This window comes from Mya arenaria, chromosome 14, assembly GCF_026914265.1.
Source record: "Mya arenaria isolate MELC-2E11 chromosome 14, ASM2691426v1".
Classification (NCBI taxonomy): domain Eukaryota; kingdom Metazoa; phylum Mollusca; class Bivalvia; order Myida; family Myidae; genus Mya; species Mya arenaria.
In genome coordinates, this window is record NC_069135.1 from 28604888 (window position 1) to 28629875 (window position 24988).

At 32.7% G+C, this 24988-nt stretch overlaps 1 protein-coding gene across 6 annotated transcripts in view; it reads left to right on the top strand.

Annotated features, from left to right (window-relative positions):
• The window catches only part of LOC128217192 (IQ motif and SEC7 domain-containing protein 2-like), a 99588-nt gene that overhangs the window by 51557 nt on the left and 23043 nt on the right, over window positions 1-24988 (top strand). The window contains exon 1 of one of the 6 annotated variants that reach the window (XM_052924153.1): window positions 15348-15604. The exons of 4 other annotated variants lie outside the window; for them this stretch is intronic. In XM_052924153.1, coding sequence (XP_052780113.1) covers window positions 15516-15604 — 89 coding nt within the window. In that variant the 5' untranslated portion in view covers window positions 15348-15515. Of the gene's footprint in view, window positions 1-15347; window positions 15605-17753; window positions 18168-24988 lie in introns of those variants that run through there. One more of the 6 variants, XM_052924156.1, reaches the window with a different exon arrangement.

Here is a 24988-nt window from a genome sequence, read left to right on the forward strand (position 1 = left end):
TGCCATAAAGATACTTGTGAAGTTTTATATCAAAGAAAATAAAAGAATTGTTGGAGATATTTTTGAAAGTTCAATTTCAGACAGGGGCTTGACTAATAACATGATTTTCAAAATTATGCGTACATAATGAGTTATCTCCCATCAACAGAATAAATGCATTGTTAGACTTTTCCTTAGAAATTTTATGATAATTGGAGGCATTTATAATACCAGTAATGAGTTTTATTAAGCGCTGTTGATGAGCATCCAGGAAATTACAGTGTATATTTAAAGCATCATCCGGCCTTTTGAAATTTAAGATTCCGTTGAGCCGTTTCTGTAACATTCCCCCTCATTTGTACTGAAATAAATCTTAACTTATATATATGTAAAGAAAAAATGATATACAGAAATTATTTATGACATAGCAATTTAAGTATTTCAGGTATTATCTCATTAATTTCCCATGAAAGTTATTGGCAATTAATTAAATGATCCCATCTGGGATATTTTCCTTGGATTTATTTACCTAATTGCTTTCTGCAGGGGTATACTCTTGTTTTACCCTCATAATTTACATGAATATTGAAATTGAAAACTGTACAGGAAATGTAAAAAAAACGTTGGATGTTTCTTGATTGAAACTATTACAGGGCAATGTTTCTTCATAATGTTCTTAATCACTTTTTTTAGCTCTACTGGCCAAAGTCCAGAAGAGCTTATGCGATGGTAATGTGTACGTAGTATGTGCATCAGTGCGTCCGTGCGGTCGTGTGTTTGTGCATCTGTAAACAATTGCTTGTGAACACGATATAGTCTTCAGTTTTGATTGTATCTCGATGAAACTTGTACAGTATATAGATATCCATTAGAGCTCGGTTCCTTTCGAAAACCAGCCAGATCCATCCATAAATGCCTAGATTATGGGCCATGAAAGTTTTAAAGAAATGCTTTCTATTTCTAGCCAGGTCTACATGAGTGAATTCTATTTTTAGCCATGTTTACATGTACATGTAAATTCAAGTCTAGAGTTAAGGGAGACAATTTGCAAGTCTAGGATTTTGAGAGACAATTTGCTTTTTGCTTCTGCAGTTGATTTTGTGAATTACTCTGCCTTGTTCTTGTTGAAAGCCCAAAGGCCATTTTTTAGCTTTAAGTTCTGTATTTTGCACATTCATCTTAACAAAATTGGTTGTGAATGTTTAAGTTATGCACCTGGTGTCATTACTGGCCACACCCAGGGTTCACAGGTTTGGTAAACATAAATCTGGAAAGGTTTGAAAATCTTTTTGTGTGTTCGTGCATCCATCTCAGCACAATTGATTGTGAATGTTTGTTCAAATTGATCAATGTTGACTTTGACCTTTTGACCAACTTTTAAAACTACAGAAATTTTTACTATGAGTACAGTTTTGAAAGCATTTTTTTTTGTCAGATGACTTTTACTTGGCACATATTAAAATAGTTCATGCAACTAATCTGCTTACAATACTTTCTGGGCTCAGATGTTGAACGTGCTACATTTTCAGGTAACCCAAACACAAAACATAAAGTATATGTCTGTTGCCTTTTACCCATACATACATGCTCTGGATTGATATGACCACAAAAGCCATGCCAGTAACGCATAGGCCCTTTTGGGCCTCTCGTTTATGTTATATCACCAATCTAAACCTATACTCTATATTCTTATTGAACTTTCTTTGGCAAGAAATACCTATAATAAGATGCTTCTACTTTCACATTGTTACCCCCCTTTGTATCTGAGTTGCCATGCAAATGTGGATACTGAGTTTCATAAGATGCATAGTTTAATATATGTCCTTAAAATGAACAATATTTAAGAAACATATTATAAGAAGAGCCCTGTTTCTAGTATGATATTGAGAACCAATTAAGAATGATGGGAATGTCAGGTTTATTCATGTACTTGTGAGCAATTGGAGGTGGATGGGTGGGGAGTGTTTGAAAGCTGGCCTCTCAGATCCAAGTACCAAGCTTTTATAGCCTTCATACAATTATAGAAGTACTTAAAGTAATGTTATAATATAGCATTTTACTTTATAGTTACATGTTTTAAATGTTGTTTGTTCTTTCTATTTTCAGGTAAGTCAATGAAGTTGATGGAGCTCTAAGGGAGGTAGAGTGGGTGGGGTAAAATGTGAGATGCATAAATTAGTATGTGTGTTTTGGGAAGAAGTAAAAATAAATCAGGTAAGTTTTCACTTTGAAATTTGTGGGAAATGTGCTATGATATGGACCAAACTCAAATAGAGCTTGACCATGACGTTGCCATTATAGTTTGGCATTATTTTTAAGAGATTTAAAGTAAACTCTTTCTTATAAATGTCTGAAAGCTTAATGTAAGCAAATTATCGGTTTTGGGAAGTCCGAATGGCCTTTATACAGTTGTGATATAATTTTAACTTCATCTCAACAGACGTTCCCATATTCGGAAGTGTTTTTAGCATTAAAACTGTCAGCTTATGTCTGCTTACTATAACTTCTTACTTAATGTTGCCGTGATTTAGTGTATGGTGTCAGAAGTTATTGATCAAAACTCAACCTTTCTGTACTTGATCCACATTAGGACTGCGATGTATTATTGTATCTTGTTTCACTGGAAAAGATTTCCTAAATGGTGTTTTGTCAAGCTGTCTTTACCAACAGAGTTTCAAAACATTTGTTTCCGAAATGTGACAAAAATGCTGGCTTTCTGTCTTATGTCGTTCATAAATGTCCAGCTTGTCTGTTTCTGGAAGAAAACCAGTCTAAGTTTTGCGATATAGCATTCAGGTGTCTTCGGCATCTGAGCATGCAAAATATTGGCATAACTCATAGACTTGGAAAACTGAAACTTGGTACACATGTTGCAAGAAACAATGTGCATAAGTATGTATTAGTCTAAAATAATAGACGTGTTAAACGGGATTCTTCCAGTCCCTAACATCTAAACGGGTTTGTGCAAAAACCGGGGGTGTTTTGAAAAATATTGAAATTGTATGAAGTGGAGTATTTTATGGTTTTAAGGTTTATATTCATATTTTACCATATAAGTGAAAAGTTATTTTGCACAAAACAAGCATTTAATGCATTAAAACACATTATTTACCTTTCCAATAAAACGAAAGTTGACTGCCACAGACAACAATTATGCCAAGCGGAACAACTTGACCCGATCGTAATAACTCGGCCACCCCCGACAGTTTTCGAAATAGAACTCATAAATACAAACGTAACAACTCGGCCATGGCCGAAATGTTCCGATTGTTTAAAAACTGTGCCCTGAAGCCTTGTAGGTGCCCGTCATGTATATATCGATATGTTTTGACCGCAAGAAATGAAAAAAACACATCAAACTTATAATTATTAGTAGAATATGACATTTTTATGTATGGAACTGATATAACATAACGTAATCTGGTAATATTTCTTGTTTTTATGATATTTTTTAGATGCTAAATACTTAAACCCAGAATCCATATCGGAATAACTACCCACTTTTGATACTAAACAATTTGTACGTGAAGGATTTGCCATATCAAAAATTGTAACCAAAATCCGAAAACGTACAATTATTTGGACTAAAGTATGTATATAACAAATATAGCAAGGCACATTTAAATTTTTTTCAGGTGAACCCCTTTTATGAATGATAAAGCAATAACATTTGTTATCCATTAGCTTTCAGGGGCACTGTTGTTATAAATTGTTGTTGGTTTTGTCCAAAAGTAAATATTGTGAATAAATACAATAGACCTTGAAATGAAATTTATGTGTAAAAATGTTCCCGTGTGGTTTTCTGTTGCAGTTGTTGTATTAACTAAGTTGTGGTGATATTTACATTTTTTAAACATTCAAATATTCTGCCAACAAATTGTTGCATGGATTCTGTTACATGTCAGGGTCCTGGTATTCTGTGAACAGATGGTAGTCTTTCATATCTTGTCCCTTAGGCCCTTTCTGGGGCCACATAATCATGTTATGTGTTGATAGGGCCAGTAATTGTTCAGTCAATTTACAATTATCATCGATTTGAAGATCTATTACATGAAAGTCATGATTCCCATGAAGGAAATCCATTTCCCAAAATGACCTATCGGAATGCCAATTTCGAAACAATGGCTGATAATTGAGTTTTAAAAGTACCATTTAAGCTAATGATAGTTATTTTCGGTTTTTGAATTCTGGATTTTCTTCGTAGGGGCCGTTTGCTAGTATTTTTAAATCAAAGTCTGAATGGATAAGTTTTCTCTGAAAGTTCGGAAGGTACGTATTGTGTATTTTGAATTAAGTTTTTGTTGTTTTGATGTATATTTATAGACTGTTCTGTAAAAGTTTAGTATGTTGGATAAAGCAATAATGTTATTATGCTATTATGTATTGTATACAATATGTGCCTTTTGCTGCAGTTATTTGAGGATAATATTTGATTCAATTTTATTATTTTGTAATATAATGTAAGAAAATAACTAATATTGAATTAAAATGGACACAACCTTTAAACTTCACACTTTTAGAAGTAACCAAAGACCTTTTAAAGCTGCACTCGTTTTGAGAACTCTTTTTTTCTGGAATCAGCCAATTTTTGCTTTATTAAAAGGGGCTGTACTCTGTATGATGAAATAGTGGGGAAAAAAGAATATTGTCGAAAACTGACATAAACTTGGTATCGATGTGTACAAAGCGTTGAAACTTACTAACTGAAGTACCACATAGTTTACAATTAATTTATTTTTCCCAGTTTTTTCGTATTTTTCCATTAAAAAAAGATAACTTAGGTATGTCTACCTAGTAGAATTCATATCTTATGCGTGATTGGCTAATCAATGTTATCACATGATATTACCAAGTTAGGTATATAGCTTAAATATTCCAACTGTTAAGGGTAATCCTTCGTAGCACAGTGGATACAACACTGTACTGCAATTTTGGTGACACCGGTTTGAACCCGGTCTTCGACTCAATTTTTTTTTTACATTTTTTTTTTTTTTTTACAATTATGATATCAATGAGTAATCATTTTATCAAATAATTGTCCTGAGATTCGTTACAGAAAAAAACTTTTTTTGGTGCCAATCCGGTGTACATTCCCTTTAATGTCTGGAGACAAGTGATATAAGACAGTGAGTCAGTAAGTGAGTCACAGATGACAAAAGATCTGATTGCAGTTTTTCATAATAACATTCAAAAATTGATGTTTTTTGCCGAAAAAAATTCTTGTCTTGATGCGTTAGTATCACTTTTAGCCATCAACATTTTTTTGAATGTAAATATGGAAACTGTGATGTGATCTTTTGTCAGCAGTCTTATAACACAGGTTTCCTGACATTTATGCAAAAAAATCTGATTCCATGACAAAAAAATGTTGTCGAATGAGTATATATGGAGTGTTAGAGTGCAGCTTTTAAAATGTGTTTATTCCTTTTCTTCTGCATTTATTATTTGTTGCTAAGAAACATTTGGTCGGAGTTATTTGGATGCAAGGAGATGTTGTTATGACCATTGTTCATTTCCCCTACATCTTAAATTTCTCATATTTTCTCAGCTGCTTGTCCATGGTCTAGTTTTATTGATTGTTGAAATCTTCCACAATTTTGAGACACTGAATGCATTTAGAACACCATGACTGTGGAAAGCAATCTTGTCAATAATATTGACTCCAAGGACCTCCAGCGAAAATGTAAGAAAGAGATTTTTCCCCTTTTTGTGTCTCTGCATTTAATATGATCTTTAGGAGAGTGTTGTGAAAACTAAGGATGAGTTAGTCATTACTGGGGAGAACAATATTTCATGTATGGAGGCAAAGCTGTATGAATGTCATTATATGGGATTTGTTTAGACAGAAATTTGCGCTTTTAGAAGCATTAACTGGCAGCTGCATTCTGCAGGCTTAGGGCGGAAATCTGGGTGTAAAGCTGAGTGGATTGGACTGGACTGGGGTCATCACTGGGGTCACTCAGGGTTGTTGACCAGTGGTGGTACATAACTGTACAGCTTTCAGAGTTGGTGAAGACACTAGGGTGCAGAGTAATTGTTGGTGATTTTCTTAAAGAAACAGATGTGTGTCACTCAGGTGACCAAGGACATTAAGATTCACTGGAGGTGGACGTTTTGCAAACTGCCTGTTAATAATAAAGCTTGTGTTCAAAGGGACATATATATATATTGAGTTGTTTCTTATGCTGTAATTGTCAAGGATGTCTAAAGCATAATATGCTCTAATGAAATTAGACTGGTAGAAAGGCAAAAAATTTGGAAGATTTTGGATAATTGAAGTCTCTGTTGAGAAGTTATTGCAACTGTTCAGGCCGCACTGAAATGACATTTATGCTACTGGACATTTGGAGTGATAATTGTACCTTTACAACAGCTGACGTCTTTCAGATGGTGATAATTTCTTCTGTTACATGCTGCTTGAAAGGTTTTGAATATGTACTTGACAAAAGATGGAGAGAAGTCCAGGATGATATTTATGGCTAAAAAAATGTGCGTTTAGTTTGCTATTTTAAAACATTGAAGTGTCAATATTAATTGAAGAATCAAACACGTAACAATGGACATGAATGCTTTATTTCGAAGCTCGACACAGTTCTCTTCAAATGCAAGATAGTTGAATTTTGCAGATATCATCTTGTGAAAATTTGCTGGAAAATTATGCCTATTTCTGAGAAATTAAGTTCTATCTTCTGTCTGCCTGCATGAGCAATCTTCCCAATAAATAATTGGTAGTGTTACTTTGGGGAAATTAAGTACAAAGATTTTTAAGGTCAGCCTTGTAAAGATATGTTCCCTAGTGGGAAATGAATTCGTGGAAATTGCTACAAGAGTATGTTCTATAGAACTTTGAATTGGTTTGGACAGTTTGTGTGGTCATCATCATCATTGGCTTATATACTAGCTGTGTTAGTGTGGCGTTGCTTATAATTAGTGTGTGACAGTCATGATAATAATGTTGGTTTAGATATGTTTTAAATATTTTTAATAACTGTGGCATGATATGTTATCTGAATAATTATATTCTCCAGTTATTCTCCATAAAATTCAAGTTTTACGTCATCGCGATCATATTGTCAAAGAGTTTTCAGTGTTAGATTCTTCGATCAATGCATTTGAATAAGCGTCAATGTCTTCCTGATTAGCTGTGTTTGTTATTGTATTAGCCACCAACTTCTAACATTTTCAATATGGCAAATAATTGATGCCACCACTGTTTATGCTGAGGTTGTTATTTCCTCGACATCAAGAGAGTATTGATCTGGAATTGATTGAAACTGGAGAAAGATCAATTCCGGCTGCATTTCCACCAAGTTTTCCATGTCGCTATGGTCCTGTTTTGGGAAAAAGATGGAATAAATATGACACTAGTGCCCTAAAGGTTTTTAACTAGGACCAGCTTATGTGTGTTAAATTAATAATAGTGAGTTATCGTGAAACGTACAGACTTTGTTTGGAATAAAAATCGGAATATTTTGAAATAGTAAAAGACCGTAATCATGGAAAAAACAATGGCTAGAAGGAGTAGAATTAAAAGCTTGAAAAGGTATGTAACTATTTATGGAACTTGTTTTATATCAGTGTCATACATTTTTACTGATACCACTATCTGGAATTGTTGTTTTTATTTCTCATTATCCAAGCCTTAGACTAGGGATAGTCCAGAAATAATTGACATCAGCTAAGATTTAACTATTCTCTTCCCCTGAGTGTACATAATTAGAGCTAATGAGCATGGATATTGGCCTGTGTTGTCCTTCCAAGGTCATGACCTTAAGAGAAAAGAAGCCATTACCTCCTGGTCATGATGGATGGCAATTATTGTCCTACAGGGTGCAGTATTTTACAACTGATTGTGTGATAGGGAGATATCTAGTAGAGATATGGAGTCAGAGTTAAGGGTGTAGGTTTTTGCAGAAACTCGTAGAAATATAAAAAAAAAATTGTGTGTTACTTTAATTTGATTTGCTTTGTAGACAAACAATTGTAACCCAGGAGTCACAGAAAGTGGTCGAGTGGTCAAGGTGTCTGCCTCTTACCAAAGAGGTTGTTGGTTTAATCCAAACAGGAATATGTTTTCTAAATGGCATCTAAAAGAAGGGCGCCACCTGAACACACTAGTCCAAAACACCTCCAACCATTGTTGAACCATGGTTATCAATGGTGAACAATGGTAACCATGGTCAACCATTGTTGCATTTTGGCAGGGGTGGTTTCTACCATGGAATCAGACTCCAGGGTGGTTCACATCAGCCTACAGATATGTCTTCACAGTCTAGCTAAATGAATTAGTATCAACTAAACATGTTGTATACATGACTTATAACTTAATCATGGAACATATACAATGGTCATGCAATGTATACAACATATAGGAATCATTATTAATCTTGTTGCAGACATCGCAAAAGACTTCCAGCTTTTACCAGCCTGAAAATTTCATTTTCTACACTTTTATTCTTTGCCTAAAGTAAATTTGGCCCCCTAAAAATAATACCAGTTTGATTCAAATTTGACCAGTTTTAAGTTTGGTTTGTGCATATAGTCACCAAATTGGACATTGGGTTTTTCTCAGGTTCTTCACTCAGCCCCCATAACACAAGACCATGCCCACTCCCACATCATTCCAATGAGAGTGACTTAGCATAAGTTTAATAATATAACTTTTCCATTTTTATTAATATAATCATTGAAAAATAAAAAAAAAGTTTAAACATAATTTTAGCAGTATCGGATGTTGGGTCAGGTATGTGAACAGCATACAACTGCAAGTCAATGGAGCCGTCATTTCTCTATGATTGACAGATACAAGAATTGATTCTTTTATTATTGCGCAAGACAATAAAAATAAGAAAGGCAGATATCAATTAAAGCTTGCTTTCTGGTTATAATGATCATGGCCGCCTCTGCAAACCAATTGTCTGTAATACACCAAGAAAGTAATAAGGATATTTCTTGGAAAAGTCTTTGCAGATCGAAACAGATGTGGGTGTTTCTGTCAATAATTACAGGTCTGTGTTGGAAAACAGTGGCATCGTCTAGTCAAAAATTACAGTCATAGGGATAAAAAAAGTAACCAGATAAAAAAAGTTAAGGAACACATTAGTGTTAAAAATATATAAGTATAATTATGTTTAGCCTGACATACAATCTTGTTTCAACTAAGTTCATTTTTTTGCAAAATGATGACAAGTATGGTAGTGCTTAAAGTTCGAAAAATTGGTGACAAATACAGAATGTTGTTTTGTTTGTCTCAGAGATTGCAATTTTTTAAGTGCCTCTCCCCAACCACTCCCCAACCACCCAATAATTGTTATTTTCCATTCACCCACACTGGAACAAATGAATTCATTTCCAATCGGTGACGAGTCTGACATCCGATCTGTCAGTAATTAAATGTTTATCAGTTTAGAGTTTATCTTCCAACAAATTGTTTTGTGACAATCCGTCTTTATTTCATTATCAATCTCTGCTTAATCAGCTGCAAGTGATTTTGCATGTCAGTCTAAAAATTGGTTGAATGTGACCTGCACTCAGTTTAGAATGATAGCAAGACTCGATGAGCCATTGTTCATGATTCATGATTGATTGGGAACAATCAAGCTCTATTGTTCATGTTGTTGTCAACAATATCTATCAACCATCTTTGTCATATAAATGAGCTGTGCCATTGTTGTCTCATCGCCATCATGAGAATCAGTATCAGCAACAACAGCTTCAGTGTCTTCATCATCTTTATCTGTCTTTTGTCAGTACCATCAGATGTAGCAGCAACTTCATCAGCAGCAGCAGCAGGTGTAGTAGCTACATATTAGAAGTAGGAAGTTAAGGTATTATTATTATAATTACGACCACCCCTTTTGCAGTAACCTTAGCAACAAGAAGCAGTTTTGAGCCCATGCAACCACAGTGTTTCTTTCATCTTCAAGACTGTCAACATCTGCTTTCATCATCATCATCACATTTATAAGTACTATTTTGGATGCCAGTGGTAATTGCATACAAGCTTCAAAGATTAAAGTTGAATTCAAACCTTTAAATGTATGTGTAATGTTTTGTTAGGGAAAAAACAGTTTATTGCTATTAATTCTGCTTAACCTGTACCATAAAACTTTAAAAGCTGAAAACGTAATGATGCTTAAAATTGATTTGATTTAAATTGCTGCAGTTCTTTTTTATGTGGGTAAACTGTTACTCATTTCATGAGGATATTTGAGTTTGGACATTAGAATTTTAGGGATTGTGTGAAAAGTACAAAATCTAAAAGATGTTTTAAGTTTAAGTACTGCCTTGATGACCACAACTTCGTTTGGACTCGGGTTTACTAAGGCCACATTTATTGACAGTTTTTTCATGTTTGTGGTTACAGAAATTGAAAACGTCTCGTTATTTTCATCTTTTTGGGGTGGATGCCCTGTGAGGTTGGGGATTTTATATTCATCGTCTTTCAATTTATTTCAATCGAAATATAATTGGATTCAATGTTTGATGTCTCCATTTTATAGGTGAAGTAACTGTAGTAATTTGTAGTAATGATGCATCAATAACCTGCGCCTGTACTTCTGAACTAGAAACCCGATCGTTCTGAATTAGGGGTACTCCTAGTGTGTTCAATGATCAGTTTGGGTATTGTTTGTCAACTTATTTGGGTCCATCCCAACAGGTCAGGAGGTGCAAAACTACCCGTAGTACAGTTTGTTATTGACTGATACATCTTCATATCAGTTGCAGACTTTGGTGTGTCAATAATCGTCATCAGCGCACTTGGACTGTCCGCTGAATTGGTCATGAATATGAATCAAGTTTGAAGTTTTAATAAACTGGAGTTATTTCACAATAGCTGTTCGTAGGCATACAGTGCTCAATTGCCAATTTTGTTTGTTTCTACATATATGCCGTGACTGGATCGGGAAATTAATATATTGTAATTAATTCAATTCAATAAAAGGAGACATTTGTTTTAGACTTGGAGTCTGCTGGTTTTCCACATTTGATCTTATCATATCATAGTTTGGTTTTGTGGAGATAAAGTTTACCTTTAACCATTACTGATTTACAGATTTGCATGTGATAGGGTCGCGGATTAGGACTTATTTGATTGGATTTGAACATTAATCCATCTTAGTAGCTGAAACACTGTGGTTAAGGAACTGTGGACTTTCTGACTACAACATGTTGTGGAATATTGTGCTTAATACATCTTGTGAGTATAATTTCAAAATCGGTTTCTTATTGATCATCGAGGTCTGCAATGATTCTCTTCAGAATATTCCATGTTTTTAAAATGTTGCATTAAGGGGTTTTGGGTGGGTTAAACCTTTAGTATCCATCTTAGGCTAATGCAAGTGCCATCTAAGAAGTATCTGGTTTGATCCCTAGCTAATTTGTGGTCTTTTTTTGAGGCCACTCAGAATGGATTTGTCTGATTGTTACTTTGTTCCTTTAAGTGAAATATGTTCTCAGTTCCATTGCAGAAATCGACTTTATCATTATGTTTCACAGTCAGACTGCAATCATGTCATTCATATCCTTTCGATGTTATGGAGGATTTCAAGTCTTTGGAAATTTGTTTGACTCCTCTGTGTTGATTTCTTCCTGTCTTTGTTCCCTCACAATATGATCAATTTTCCAGTCCATAGATTTAGTAAAAACTCATTTCCGAATGCAGTCTGGGTATCGATTTTTTCTGGTGTTATGTAAACGCAGCAAATCTTTTGCTTGTAGATGACAAAATGGGTGGGTGGAAGTATTATTGCCACATCTGAGCCCTGCCTGGTTATATAGAATATTGGAAAATCTGATGAGTTATGAGCTTTCAAGCACACAATTCAAAGACAGAAAGTTATCAAGAGATGATTGTGATTCCATACAACCTGCTGGCATTGCATAATCAATTTAAGTTTTTAAACAGCGTTCAGCTAATGTTTTAACTGAGAAGAGTTTTGAGCTATTGAAAAGCCTCAAAAAAGTAAATCAATGAAATATTTTATCCTTTATGTCAAAAAAAATAGTCTAGGCTATTAGACATTCGAGTTGCTATCTTTTAATGCAGACTTGCATCATAATCCACTGGGTAGGTTACACAACACTATTACTTCAAACAAGTATAGCAAAAAAATATCTTAAAATGAAAAATAATATGTAAAAGATAAAGCTATGAAGTTATTTTATTGCTGTTTACATGATTTTTTTAAATTATATTTTGAATTCTCAAAAACAGGTGTTATCTTAAAGACTTTCTAAATATCTAAACATCTGATAAAATTTGAATGATTTGTAATCCCTTTTGATGTTTTTAATCACAACACATTTCTTTGAAGGTAGCTTTACAAAAACAACAATGATGTAAATATAACAAACAAAGCATGCCTGTGGTTTCCTTTCATATTTATGTTTCAGTTTGAGGTGTACTGTTTGAGTGAAATTAATTTACTGATAATTTGTATTGTTTTGTAAACATCACAGTATAAAAATAGATCCTATTTTGTCTTTAAAATGTCTGCATGGTATTGGATAGAAATTAAAACAGTTCTACCAAGTAAGCATATTTTACTTATCTTAACAATGCCTTTTGCTTATTTCTAAATTTATTGACATAATTTTAAATCTTTTATCAGGCAATTATTGACATAATTTTAAATCTTTTATCAGGCAAATATTTAAACACTATCTTAATGAAGCGTAAAAATGAAGGTTGGATCTATTTCATATGATCAGTACCATTGGAACTATTTCATGGGGCTGATTTATCTTTTAATTCAAATTTCAATATGTCTGTAAAATGCATTAAAATGGACCGAAAAACGTGACCATAAATATTCTAAAAAAAATATTGGATTTTGGAGCTATTAGTTGTTTAACCTCCTGAACTTTTTTGAAAAGTATCAAAAAGAATTAAATCATGCATCTGAGTACTTATATTTAAAAAAATTATGATAATGTACAAGCATTTTAGTGAGGATAGAAAAAATTTGGAAATATATATGATTCGAAGAATGAACATTCATTGATATTTGCAAGATGTTGACAGTTTCCAGCTGATTAGTTTTGGATAATATTCAATAACTGTCGGGTGCCACATGTTTCATAAGAAAACAAAGAATATTGATTGTGGCTATGTCAAGACCACATGCCCTTTTTATGGACTAACCAGAATATGGATAGAAAAACGTGGACAAAAACAGTGAACAAACAAGAATTAGATACTCTGTTTAGGCTATACTATATTAGTTTTAGAAGGTATTAATGTCATCCATGGATTATGTGTGGTAGTCAGAGATTATAAGGGTACATTTCACATTAACAGTGAATTTGATATAAATGAATGGATGGTCGAGTTTCAACCATGGATCTTGGTAGAGTAGGTAAATATCAAATGAACCATGTGTAGTTGTTGTTGTTATTTTTATCGGTGATATAAGTCAAAATGATGATGAAAGATGATGATGATGATGATGATGATGATGATGATGATGATGATGATGAAAAAAGAAGACGATGGTGATGATGAAGACGATGACAGTGACGATGATAATGATGATGATGATGATGATGATGATGATGATGGAGACAATGATGATGTTGTTGATGATTTTATTTAGATGGAGCTATAAAAGCAAAATTTGCCATCTGCTAATAGATACCATCACTTAAACATTGCATGCATGAAGTCAAACAAAAGGGTTGTAGCTGACATTGGTCAGCCGGTTCATTAATTACAGCAACAGTCTGATGATTTGCTGATGTGAAAGATTACTGGAGTTTGCTGGAGGGTGGACATGTGTACTTCAATATTTGAACTATAAAGATTTAAGTATTTCAGGACTGTAAAGAATTGTTACATAAATTATCAAGCATTAGTAACACTATTAATATAGAACATTCTGCCACTTCCACAGCGGATTAGATTGGCCTTAAATGTTGCACTATTATTATAGAACATACTGCCACTTTCACAGCTGATTTGATTGGCCTTAAATGTTACACTATTATTATAAAACATTCTGCCACTTTCACAGCCGATTTGATTGGCCTTAAATGTTACACTATTATTATAGGACTTTTCTCCCACTTTCACAGTGGATGTGGCCTTAAAATGCTAACATTCTTCTCAAATGTTTTAAATATTTGATAAGGTCTGTATCTGTTAGTGGTTCGCCAATACATTGTGAGGGTTTCTAGTGGGGCTTAAATAATGTAGTAATCCCACTTGAAAATACTTAAAATCAAAGCAACTTGTCTTTAAAAGTCAGCATTCTGTCTACTTATCAAAGCGGTCAAAGTTTGTCATGTATAAACTTCAAACTACACAATATATTTTCAATTCTGTTAATTCAGTTACTTTTAATTGGTTTTATATCCTAACACAAACTATGTTTGAATAAAGGGGAATATTTGTAGATTTAAATTATCTATTTGTGTCAATTGATGTTGTAAATGAATGTAATTTGATCAAATTTACTGTTATTGTTAGGGACCGGGTAATATGTTGTAATATTACCTGGGTATTGTAAGTCTATTATCATGCTGGTGGTAAACTGTACAGAATAACCTTGGAGATAAATATCAATTCTGAAATGGAATATCTGGGCAGGCCCATTTTATTTTGGCACAATTTTTATCAAATTACAGAGGATTTCTTACAATATAGTCGGTTTTAACACAAATGCAAATTGGGGTTGAATAAAGGACTTTGGACTGGATATTATTTCTATAAAGGACTGTTTAGACTGTTATTGTATGTGCTTTAAGCCTTAAAGTGTAACCCTAGTGCTATTGTTAAAAGTATGGTAAGTGACAGACACGATTTTTATGTAGTTTGCATAAATTTTTGTTTGGAAATTTTAGAATTCTAAACTGTTTTCCTTTTTCATCCTTGCATCGCAATAACAGTTTTTGTTGTTGTCAGAAATAAATTTTATAGATTATATATGTACATTGCATGTATCGTTAACCAAGTAATAAAAGGGTTGAAAATACTGGACAATAGTTTTGAAATTTTGTAATTTTTGGTTTACAAATTGAAAGGTTGTTGTATATAAATGTAAAACGCTATTGTTGTTTTTGTTGTGGTTTTGAAATATTTTATAGCATTCATTTGAATTCTTTTGAATTGTCCAGAGAAAAGAAGACAATGCAAATTTCAAAAATGTCAATTGATCATTATGCAAATGTAGTCAACATCTTCCGATATTAATGAGTCAATGATTCGGATGAATGACTGATTCAGCGTTGATCAATATAGTTAAGATCTGTAGTTTGTGTATGTCATCGGCAAGATTTCGAATTTATCTGCAGGCAGTTTGCTTAAACTTTCAAGTCATCAACTGTCAAACTAGTGTGACTTTACGATGTTTCAAGATATTTGGACGTAACTCAAGTTTAGCCACATCTTAGCTCAGAGCACTTTTCCTCCATATTATGTTTACTAAACAAGGTTCACTGTAAAATTTTGATGTTTATGTGAGGTTTATAGGTGAATTGCGAATATATGTGGATATTAATATATAAGTTTATGGATATAATTATAGTGTAAATTAATGGTGGGGAATTGTTCTTTGTCGGACGGAAGGGCGGTGTATTTTGTGGAAGGGGGGAATGTTATCATTGGAATGAGACGATGGAACAGGTATATACATTTTGTTTTTATTTTTCATAATTAACTAACAGTTATACAATAATGTTGCTAAAAGTTATGGGAGATAAAAAATGGGCAACGGAAATTTCATTGACATTTAGAGTTATCATCTTAATGGTTTAGTCATAAAATGAAGATTGGATATAAACAATCTATATAAGGAACTGTCATTGATGAGTTATTTTGGGAGAGAATAGTGTATTTATTTATACAAGCGAATGATGGTATCTTATTGTTTTTTAAGTAACATCCTATGATATTGTATATGTTTCTTAATTATTACACATAGAAAGAATCCTGCATAGTGCAGAATTATTTGATCAGGGTTGAAATGCAGCTTTAAATTGTTCATATAACTTCAAACTTGAGTCTATGAGTAATATATGTTGATCAAAAGATAGACATTGTTTGACGTAAACATGTATTGATGTTGATAGGTGGATCTGAGATTTTACAACATTTATTAAATTTTATTATGATCAGAGTATCTATATATAGCATAAAGAAATCACACCATATTAGAAATTATTATATCGATAGGATATTAATTAGTTCATAATCGTCATATGTTAAGGCCATTTTTAATACAACTTTTGAATGTTCTGAACACTGAAATGTTTGAGTAATGTAAAGTAGCTATATTTTAGAATTAATTATGCTTTTAATTGGCATGTTGAACAAAATAGTGGATTACATTGTAGACATAAGGTTACAAGGTATAGTTAAAAGTTTCCTTATTTCATTCTAAACACCTGTGGCATTTTGAACTTGAAGTTTATATTTCAAGTAACAATTGTTTGCTTCCATTTTACTGTAGTTGTTTGTTTTTAATTCTGTCTGAAGATTGGTGGACAGTAGGCGGTGGAAGTGGTTTAGTGCGTACAAGTTTACTTTTAGTGCCAATAAGACTTTAAGTTATCAAGTAAATGAATTTGAATGCGAAGACAAGAAAACCTCCACATTGTAGCTTTTATTTCCTTATTTTGGTAGGAAAATTGCTTTAAAATGTTGCACATATTCAAAATGACAATGAAAAAGTGAAACTTCTCTTAAAACGGTTTAAGCCATGTTCATGAAAATTTTCCATAAAATGGTTAACCCTCTGTAAACAAAAAATATACCAAAGTTTGTTATATGAAATGGTATAGTCTAACAACATATATTTATTTGTACAGAAAGAGCTTGGCTGACAGTGAATAATGCCTGACCTCAGAAACCCCATTAAGTTATTTAAGGGTCATGACATTGGGTATAATTATGACCACAGACAAAACCAGATCATAATAAATATTTTATATAAGTATTGTTAAAGAATAACTCAATTTCCAAAACTCTTCAGTATAAACCTCTGATTTAAACATACCATATTGTCTCTATAATTACCTGCAGCAATTAATTTATTGATAAATATGTAAACATGCATTTTGTATTGACATCATATCTGTCATAAAAGCCTGCTCATGTTTTGACAATGCAATCACAATGTCAAAGGTCAATCTTGATAACTGTGTCAATGTTTTGATAACATGTTCACATGTGCCAAGAATCCTGGCACAGTTATGATACACCATCATAAATTACCCTTTGGGCTAGCTAATGCACCATTTACATTTCAATTATTCATGGATTGTTATTAAAATTGGATCTTAATTATGTGCATATGTTTTGGATTAACTTGGATGTAATGTTTTTAAAGGTATGAGGCACTGGAGTGACTGTTATAAATCTTCTTTTTTTTTATTTGAAACATTAAATGATTATTTAACGTAAGGAATTAATGTGAGATTTAACTTATAATAATTATTAATATGTCTAATGTATAGTAAAGAAACAAGTATTTATGAAAAAATAATAGCAATAAGTATTCTACCTTTAAACACATGTTCATGAATAATTTTGCATTGTTTTCAAACCTTATTATTCGTGTATGTATGAATATTCTTTTATATGTAAATTAGGGACATTTTTGTCTATGTATGGTTAGGATATTAGGCTATGTCACAGGATAGTTTTGTAGTTTGTACTTGATATCTTTAGATAAAACTTAGTGTTTGGTGATTGTGTTGACCGTTTTTCAATGGCTGTTTCCTGGTTAGCTGTGTAGAGATAGGAAGCTGTGAATTGCTTGTTTGTGACGACTTACATGTACACGTTTGTGGACTTTGACATGCCTTGTTTTAGTTCTTTACAAATAAAAAACAAACATTTGTGGCATTTACGTATGTGACTGTAATATTATGCCAATATAAGGACATTATGTGCTTAAGATGTGACATTTAAAGTGTGTAACTTAAATATATTATTGCATAGGATATCTAACACTTCCCCTTTACTTAAATCATCTTGTCATTTATCATTTGAAATGAATTCAAGAAGAATGCAGCTTATGTAAGGTGATCATATGAAATGTGTCTCTGTGAAAGAGGGAAGGTTGACCTAAAAAGTTCATTATTTTCATATGAAGATTAGAAGCAGTTGGGAATGAACCGTTCCTTTTTTATATTTAACTTTGAGACTAGTTCGTGAATGATATGGAATTAAGGAGAACGAAAAGGTATACATTGTTACATGTTTTTTGTTTTGTTTATTATCAAACTTTTTCAAGTTTTAAAGTGTAAATTGCTTAGTATTAGCCTGTGAGAACTTTTAACTGGGTGGGAGGGCACATCATGTTTGGCAGTTAAGAACTTTATCAAATTGTATATATGGTATAAATACATTACATGTATGAAGGTGTCCAAATATGGTGTAACCTCTTGTCTGTGCAATTACATCTGTTACATTTGTGGGACAATCTCCTTTGATCTCATGTATTGATAACAGTCATCTGTCAATGTTTTATGACCATCAATGTTTAGTTTGGGTTTATTGAGGATACTCAATTCATTGAGACCCATGTAGCTTGTGAAACTGGCACTGTTATGGTATAAGGCAAATAAACTTGAAAAAATGGAAATATTATGACATTTATAACACTAAATAGGTACTGAAAATGTTACTCAAGCTTAAGTTACACAAAAATATATAATCAGAAGGGAGATCAGGATTTATTATTTATAAGTGGCAGTTCCTAAGGAGATTTCCTCCCCTGTCTGGTTGTGCTTATCAGCAGATGAAAAGGCAAACGTTTTTGTTGTGTTTCTTTTTTATGAATATTTTGGCTAATGTGCGTCTTGTGGTGCCCGGGATTTGTGCCTGGTATATTAAGGTTTAAGCCAGGTTTTAAAAAGGCCAGGGTCTTGCAGAAAAGGGACTGGGTGGGAGGGCACATCATGTTTGGCAGTTAAGAATTTGAACTAAATGGATGAATGTATATATGTTCTGATTTTTTGAATTAAGAATAAAATTTTAAGTTCAAATCAAAACACAAATATATAACTATCCTATGAAGACAGGAAGGTGCACATGTTGGCCTTCAGGGGTGGGGGGTGGAAGGGTTCTATTAAAAAATACATGGTGCAGCTTAGCGGTCCCTTCCATAACTTAATTGAGCTAAAGCTCTAAGGCATTATTATAAATGTACAATTGTGCAATACAGACAAACTTTTAGCTGTTTAAATATTTGATTTGCATTTTACTGCATAACAAAAAGCTTTTGTACGTCTTTATCTCAACATGTCATCAAATGAAGGTTTGGGAGGGTATTTTAATTTAGCTCATAGTGATTCATTGTGAATATGTGAGAAGTGCAAGATTCTCTGAAATTTTGAGATTTGTGGTTTACCTCAACGGTTGTTTTTTGTTGTCCAATATTAAACATTCACTGTGATTAATGACGCATTGTGTCAGTTTGGAGCCATTTGTTATTGATTTCGATTTCATATAATTAAAAAATACAAATTTCTCAGAGGGTGTAATATGGGTGGAGAAAAATAACTTGGACCTCGGCAAAAACTAACTGATAAATGTATGTCATTTAATTTATGGTAATTTTCATTGTTAAAACAGTTACTTTAAAAACTCAGCTGATGTGCAATTCAGGCTTGAAGTATGGGCTACAGTCTCGTTGAGTTAATGCATATTTTACTTCCAGGTTTTTTCCCCCAAAGGGATGTTACCCCCTTTTTATTTTTTAAGGAGTATTCATATATGTAGATGTACTTAACATAAAAAAGAACATTTTGACATAACAAATTCAAAGAAAATTTAGCTAAACGAGGTTTCATTTAGCCTTAGGTAGGCTTAAAATGATATTTTCAATACAGGAAACTGAAAAAAATATAATACAAGAGTGTTGCAAAGGGAGGTAAATGCTACTTTGAATTTGGCCTATCAATTTGGTCTATCACTTTTCATTATTCAATATTGAATCAAACTGATATACCTTACCTGTTGATAAGCGAGCCAATTGATTAGGAAGAGATTTTGAACATTTGAAATGCATTTTGTAACGCAAAGGCTCAAAACCTGTTGCATTTATCTTGATTTTTAATGCACTTTCAAAATAACGCTCCTTATATGGAGCTCTGCATTTTTCAAGGCAGAAATATTCATCAGATCTGAAGTTTCATTATTGCAAAATATTCAGACGGAAATACGATACATTTTTTTCATATTCAATTTATTTCTTTTTTATGGTGTAGACTAGTGATGGGCCGATGATCGATTATAATCGAAAATTGATCGGAAAGCTTCAAAATCGGCGATAATCGATTGTAAATTATCATAATCGATTATCGCGGAACATCATACAAATTTATCAAGGGAGGTTACTCAGTATTCATTTACGATTTTTTTTATCTTGCCGACATTTCCGCTCATTTTTCTTTGGGTACAATTCGTAAGAATGGCAGACGACAATGACGATATGCTGTACAATTATCCGGGTGGGAAAGCAAAATCTAAAGTCTGGCTCTTTTTTGCATTTAGAAAAATCAAACCAGAACCTCCAACCAAAGAAAACCTTGACACAAGCAAGGCGTATTGTTGCCTTTGCAAAAAGGCTTACGCAAAATAGGTATACAGTAACTAGATCACAGGTGATGAGCAAGAAGAGATGTAGAATGAACCCATATCTCATTGACCAGACAATATTTCTAAACAAACATTTACTGGTAGATTCATACTGGTGACTTTGAAATTTCTGATGTATACATTTCAGTTTAATGTTTTTTTCTTTTTAACTTAAAAATATAAAAAAAAAATGTTTTATGTTTGTTAGTTTCCTGAAAAATGAATACGTAAGTTCTATTGTTTGGTTTATATATTCAATTCAGTTTACATAGACAAAGTGATACCCATTACCTTCAAGTATATCACTAGCAACCACTGCTCTATAATATCCGATTATAGCCGATGTCTAATCGGTTGATGGTCTCCGATTGTAACCGATTATCGATTGTAAAACTCAACCGATTGCCCATCACTAGTGTAGACTGTTATCATTTTACCCATCCGTTTTTCTCAGAAGGAAGTCTTGGTATAAGAGCATAGTTTTGATGCCCTCTCGTTTCTATATAATAGAAAATATACATAATTATGTGACTTATAATAAGCAGGGTCCATCAATAAGCTATAATATCTTATTGATTAATTTATAATGCAGACTGAAAAAGATGACAATGACCTTCACATGTGGGGCTCTTGCTTTAAAAAAAAGATGCCTCAAAGATTTATGGGGGTGGGTTTGTGTTCTTATAAATTATTTAGACTCATTAAAGAATTTTAAGTAAATTCTGGTACTAAATAAGATGTTATTGCTGGTAAAAACATGCTCTTAGCATGAAAACACCCCAGAACATGTTACCAAACATAATAAATGTCAAAGTGTATAACCTATCAAAAAAAAAATTGCTAGGAAAAAAGTCTTTTTTCAATGAGAATCTTCAGCCACCCTTGAAATGGCGTGCGCCAAAAAATATGTTGAATTATAAACACATGGGACTTGTCAAAACTTAACTACATCGCAAAGTATAAATCTTGTGTCATGATTTCTAACCATCTTTTTTGCTCTCAAATATCCTGTTAATTATTTTTCCAGTTCCGCATTTTTTTTTGCTCATTTGCTTCTAGTACTATCTTTCATTAAGTGGAAAATCTTTCTGGTAAATTAATTTTAGGGGTTAGCTCATGTATGTGATTATTTACTCGTTCAGATTCATTTCAGGAAAAAAACTGTGATAATGTGTACATGTTGATTTTTTCATCATTTTGGAATAAATGATATGCCTATATGTAAGTTTTTCCCCACTAAAGCATGATGATGAATTAATCACAATTTAAGACAACAACCAAAAAATAGATTATCTTTTATTGCTTGATTCCTCAACTTAAATATGATTTAATATTTGAACATTTAAGTAATTATGTTTCAAATCATTTTATCTATATATATATATACCTGATCAAACATTTTATAATTGTAGATATATAATACATATATTCAATTTTTTTATAACAATTTCTCGCCAAACATCAATAAAATATTACAGCTTGTAAAACACTCAGAGTGAATAACATGCATTTCATAGCAAAGTAAGTAGAATAAATAAGATTTACAATTTTTTGTCTCAGAACATGTGCAGGGCAAAAAACATATGGCTTCCGATCTTGTAAACACACAAATCGTAGAACAAGTCAGGATTGTGCCACGGATTTATTTAAATCTTTACATTGGCACACAATTAGCGCAGTTTGATTTTTGGTTAATCTGCATTGAAAGTTCGGAAGATTAAATGTTTCAAGTTTTGGATGCTGTCCAGTTGAAATTCTTTGGTATTTTATGAGTTTATATATGACTGGATTTCATTACTAAATTAGGCAGATTGTTATCAAACTTGGGCCATGTATTTCTACATTAATCAAGTTTCCAAAATAAGGCAGTGGATTTTGTGGCATTTAATCTGAAGGTGATCAAAGTTTCAGCAAGAATATGAAACTGTTTTGAGGGAGTATCTTTGTTGTGAAAGTACAGTCTGGCTGTGTTCTTGTTTGATTTTATTCCCCATGGTGATGTTGGAAATAATTATTTAGACATGTATGTTAATTTTAGAACTTTGTTTATTTTAGAAATTTCCAAATATTTTCTGGATTTTGGATTTAGGCTATTAGTGATTGTATGTATATACATTTTATCTGTATCTTAAAAAGTGTTTTTCAAAGGTATCCTCAAACAGTAGATTATGCCAGTATGTGCATGTGTAGCAAATTGATCACTCTAGCTGAAATATTTGTTTGAGTTGTGCCCCTTTATTAACTAGGAAATATTGACTATCATTGGCACTGGCTTTCAGATCTGGGCCCCATTTCAATGTCTGATATCTTACTCTTAGTCATAAACCTTGGGCTGCTTTAGGGTGCTAGGGTACACCGGTTAAGTTACAGGAAGAATATATGCCATAAAATAAATGTCCTTGATATAGGTTTTTTTTATTGAAACACAGTTTACACAATATTATGAGGATCCTTAGCTGGGAAATTTATGATCTTCAGCCTTACAATCTTTATTAAAATGGGGCCCAGTGCTCTTTTTTGATGCAACATTCTTGCATACATGTCTATGTTGTATTATACATAAATATAAATAGATTTTTGGTAAAAGTTAATTAATTAATAGGCTAATTATTAGATTGTATTCTATGGCAAGGTCAAAGGGGGGGGGGGGGTCATGTCCAACTTTCATGTTGTAATTTATCAGAATTTATCAGTAGAACAATCATATGCAATAATAAAGTCAGGGTCAATTAAATATATGATTTATTGATGGCCTGAAAGATTAATGTTATGATAAAAGAAAACAGTATATTTTGAGTATAAAAATTGCATTAATGATATTGCCTGGGGTATTTTCATAAAGAAAACAGAATATGATGATAGTGGCTTGATTTTATCTTCTATTATTCAGCAATAATATTCGATTATTGAAAGTGTGTTTTGTGTTATCATGCATTAAAATGATACAATTATGATATGTTCTCATCCTAATTGATCCTTTTCTGAAAATAATCTTGTAATTTGGAAACCATAAAAGTGTACTGTTATAATGGTGATCCCCCTGATGAGATGGAGATTAATGGCTTTCATCACACAACCTGGTAGCTCTGACCTCATTGTGCTATTTTTGCATATGCTGAACACAGGTGAAAGCAAAAATGAAAATACAAATAAAGTGGAATACTAGGATTTTTTTTAAGAAATCAAGGAAAATTTATAAAACCTTGAAGTGTAAAAGTAAAAGGTAGGATACATTTGTTGAATTGCTTATAACTTACATTTCAACTTTTACAGAGTTGCTTCCCTTTATGTTCTTCAGAATAGTATTTATATAATTGTTATGGTGGAATTTGGTTGTCAACTCAGAATATCTTGCACAGTTTGGCACTTGCTTGGCCTTGCTGTTGGGCTAGCTATTTTGTGACACAATTAAGGTGTCTGCCTGCAGAATAAGAGATCCTGGGTTCAATCCCCATGGAAACAACATCTCTAATTTCCTATATACATGTATAGTGGTTAAATGAATGGCAATGACAAACATATTTGTATTGGCTTTCATGCTAGTTTTGAACCACTGATCACACTTTTACCTCTGCGCACCATGGGGCTCAGTCATGTTAGCTTAAATATATCTCATAAATTACAGAATTAATACATCCAACTGTTTTATTTACAACATAAATACCCACATCTTTGATGTATACTGTTAATTTGTACCTCTTTCTATATATAATTGCTAATTTTTCAATATGTATCCCTCGGTACCTTTACTTTAAATAAAAACACTGCAGCAATTACAATATATACACTCATAGATCAAAGGGCGTAGGTAATGGATAGACTATAAATTTAAGCATTTGTTTAAGATAGGAAACAGCGTGTGACCGGCACGTGTCACGGTAATCCAAGTCTTTCAGTCTCCTAGCGATCGAGATGATTCCAAGCACCCTACTGTGCCAGGATTAATTATTACTCTCTTCCCACCTTTTACAAACGAAACGTGAATATTTTAACAATTATATATAGGTACGCAAGACAAATATCGTCCCTTTGATCTTTTTTCATTATGTGCGTAATTAACATAAAATCTATTTTTCCTTTTAACCAATATGTCATGGGTTCATTAGTACTATGCATGGGGTTTATAGATCCTAATAATGCTTACATATGGTTAATGTTTTCTCTGAGAAGCTCAGATTTTGGGCTTAGTTTTAATTAAAAGTAACTCTGTTGTTTTACTATCCTGTTGTGAGGAGAATGCAAAGAAGCTATTACTTAGGAACTTCGCAAATGGGAACCAGTTTCATGTTCGAGATTTTACGAAAACGACTGGCTCGGCTTTTAATGAACGACTCATTTTCATATGGTGTATGGTTATCAATGGACCAAGTGATGTTTTTGTATTAGATAACAGATCGTATCAGTGCATTGTTATATTTTGAA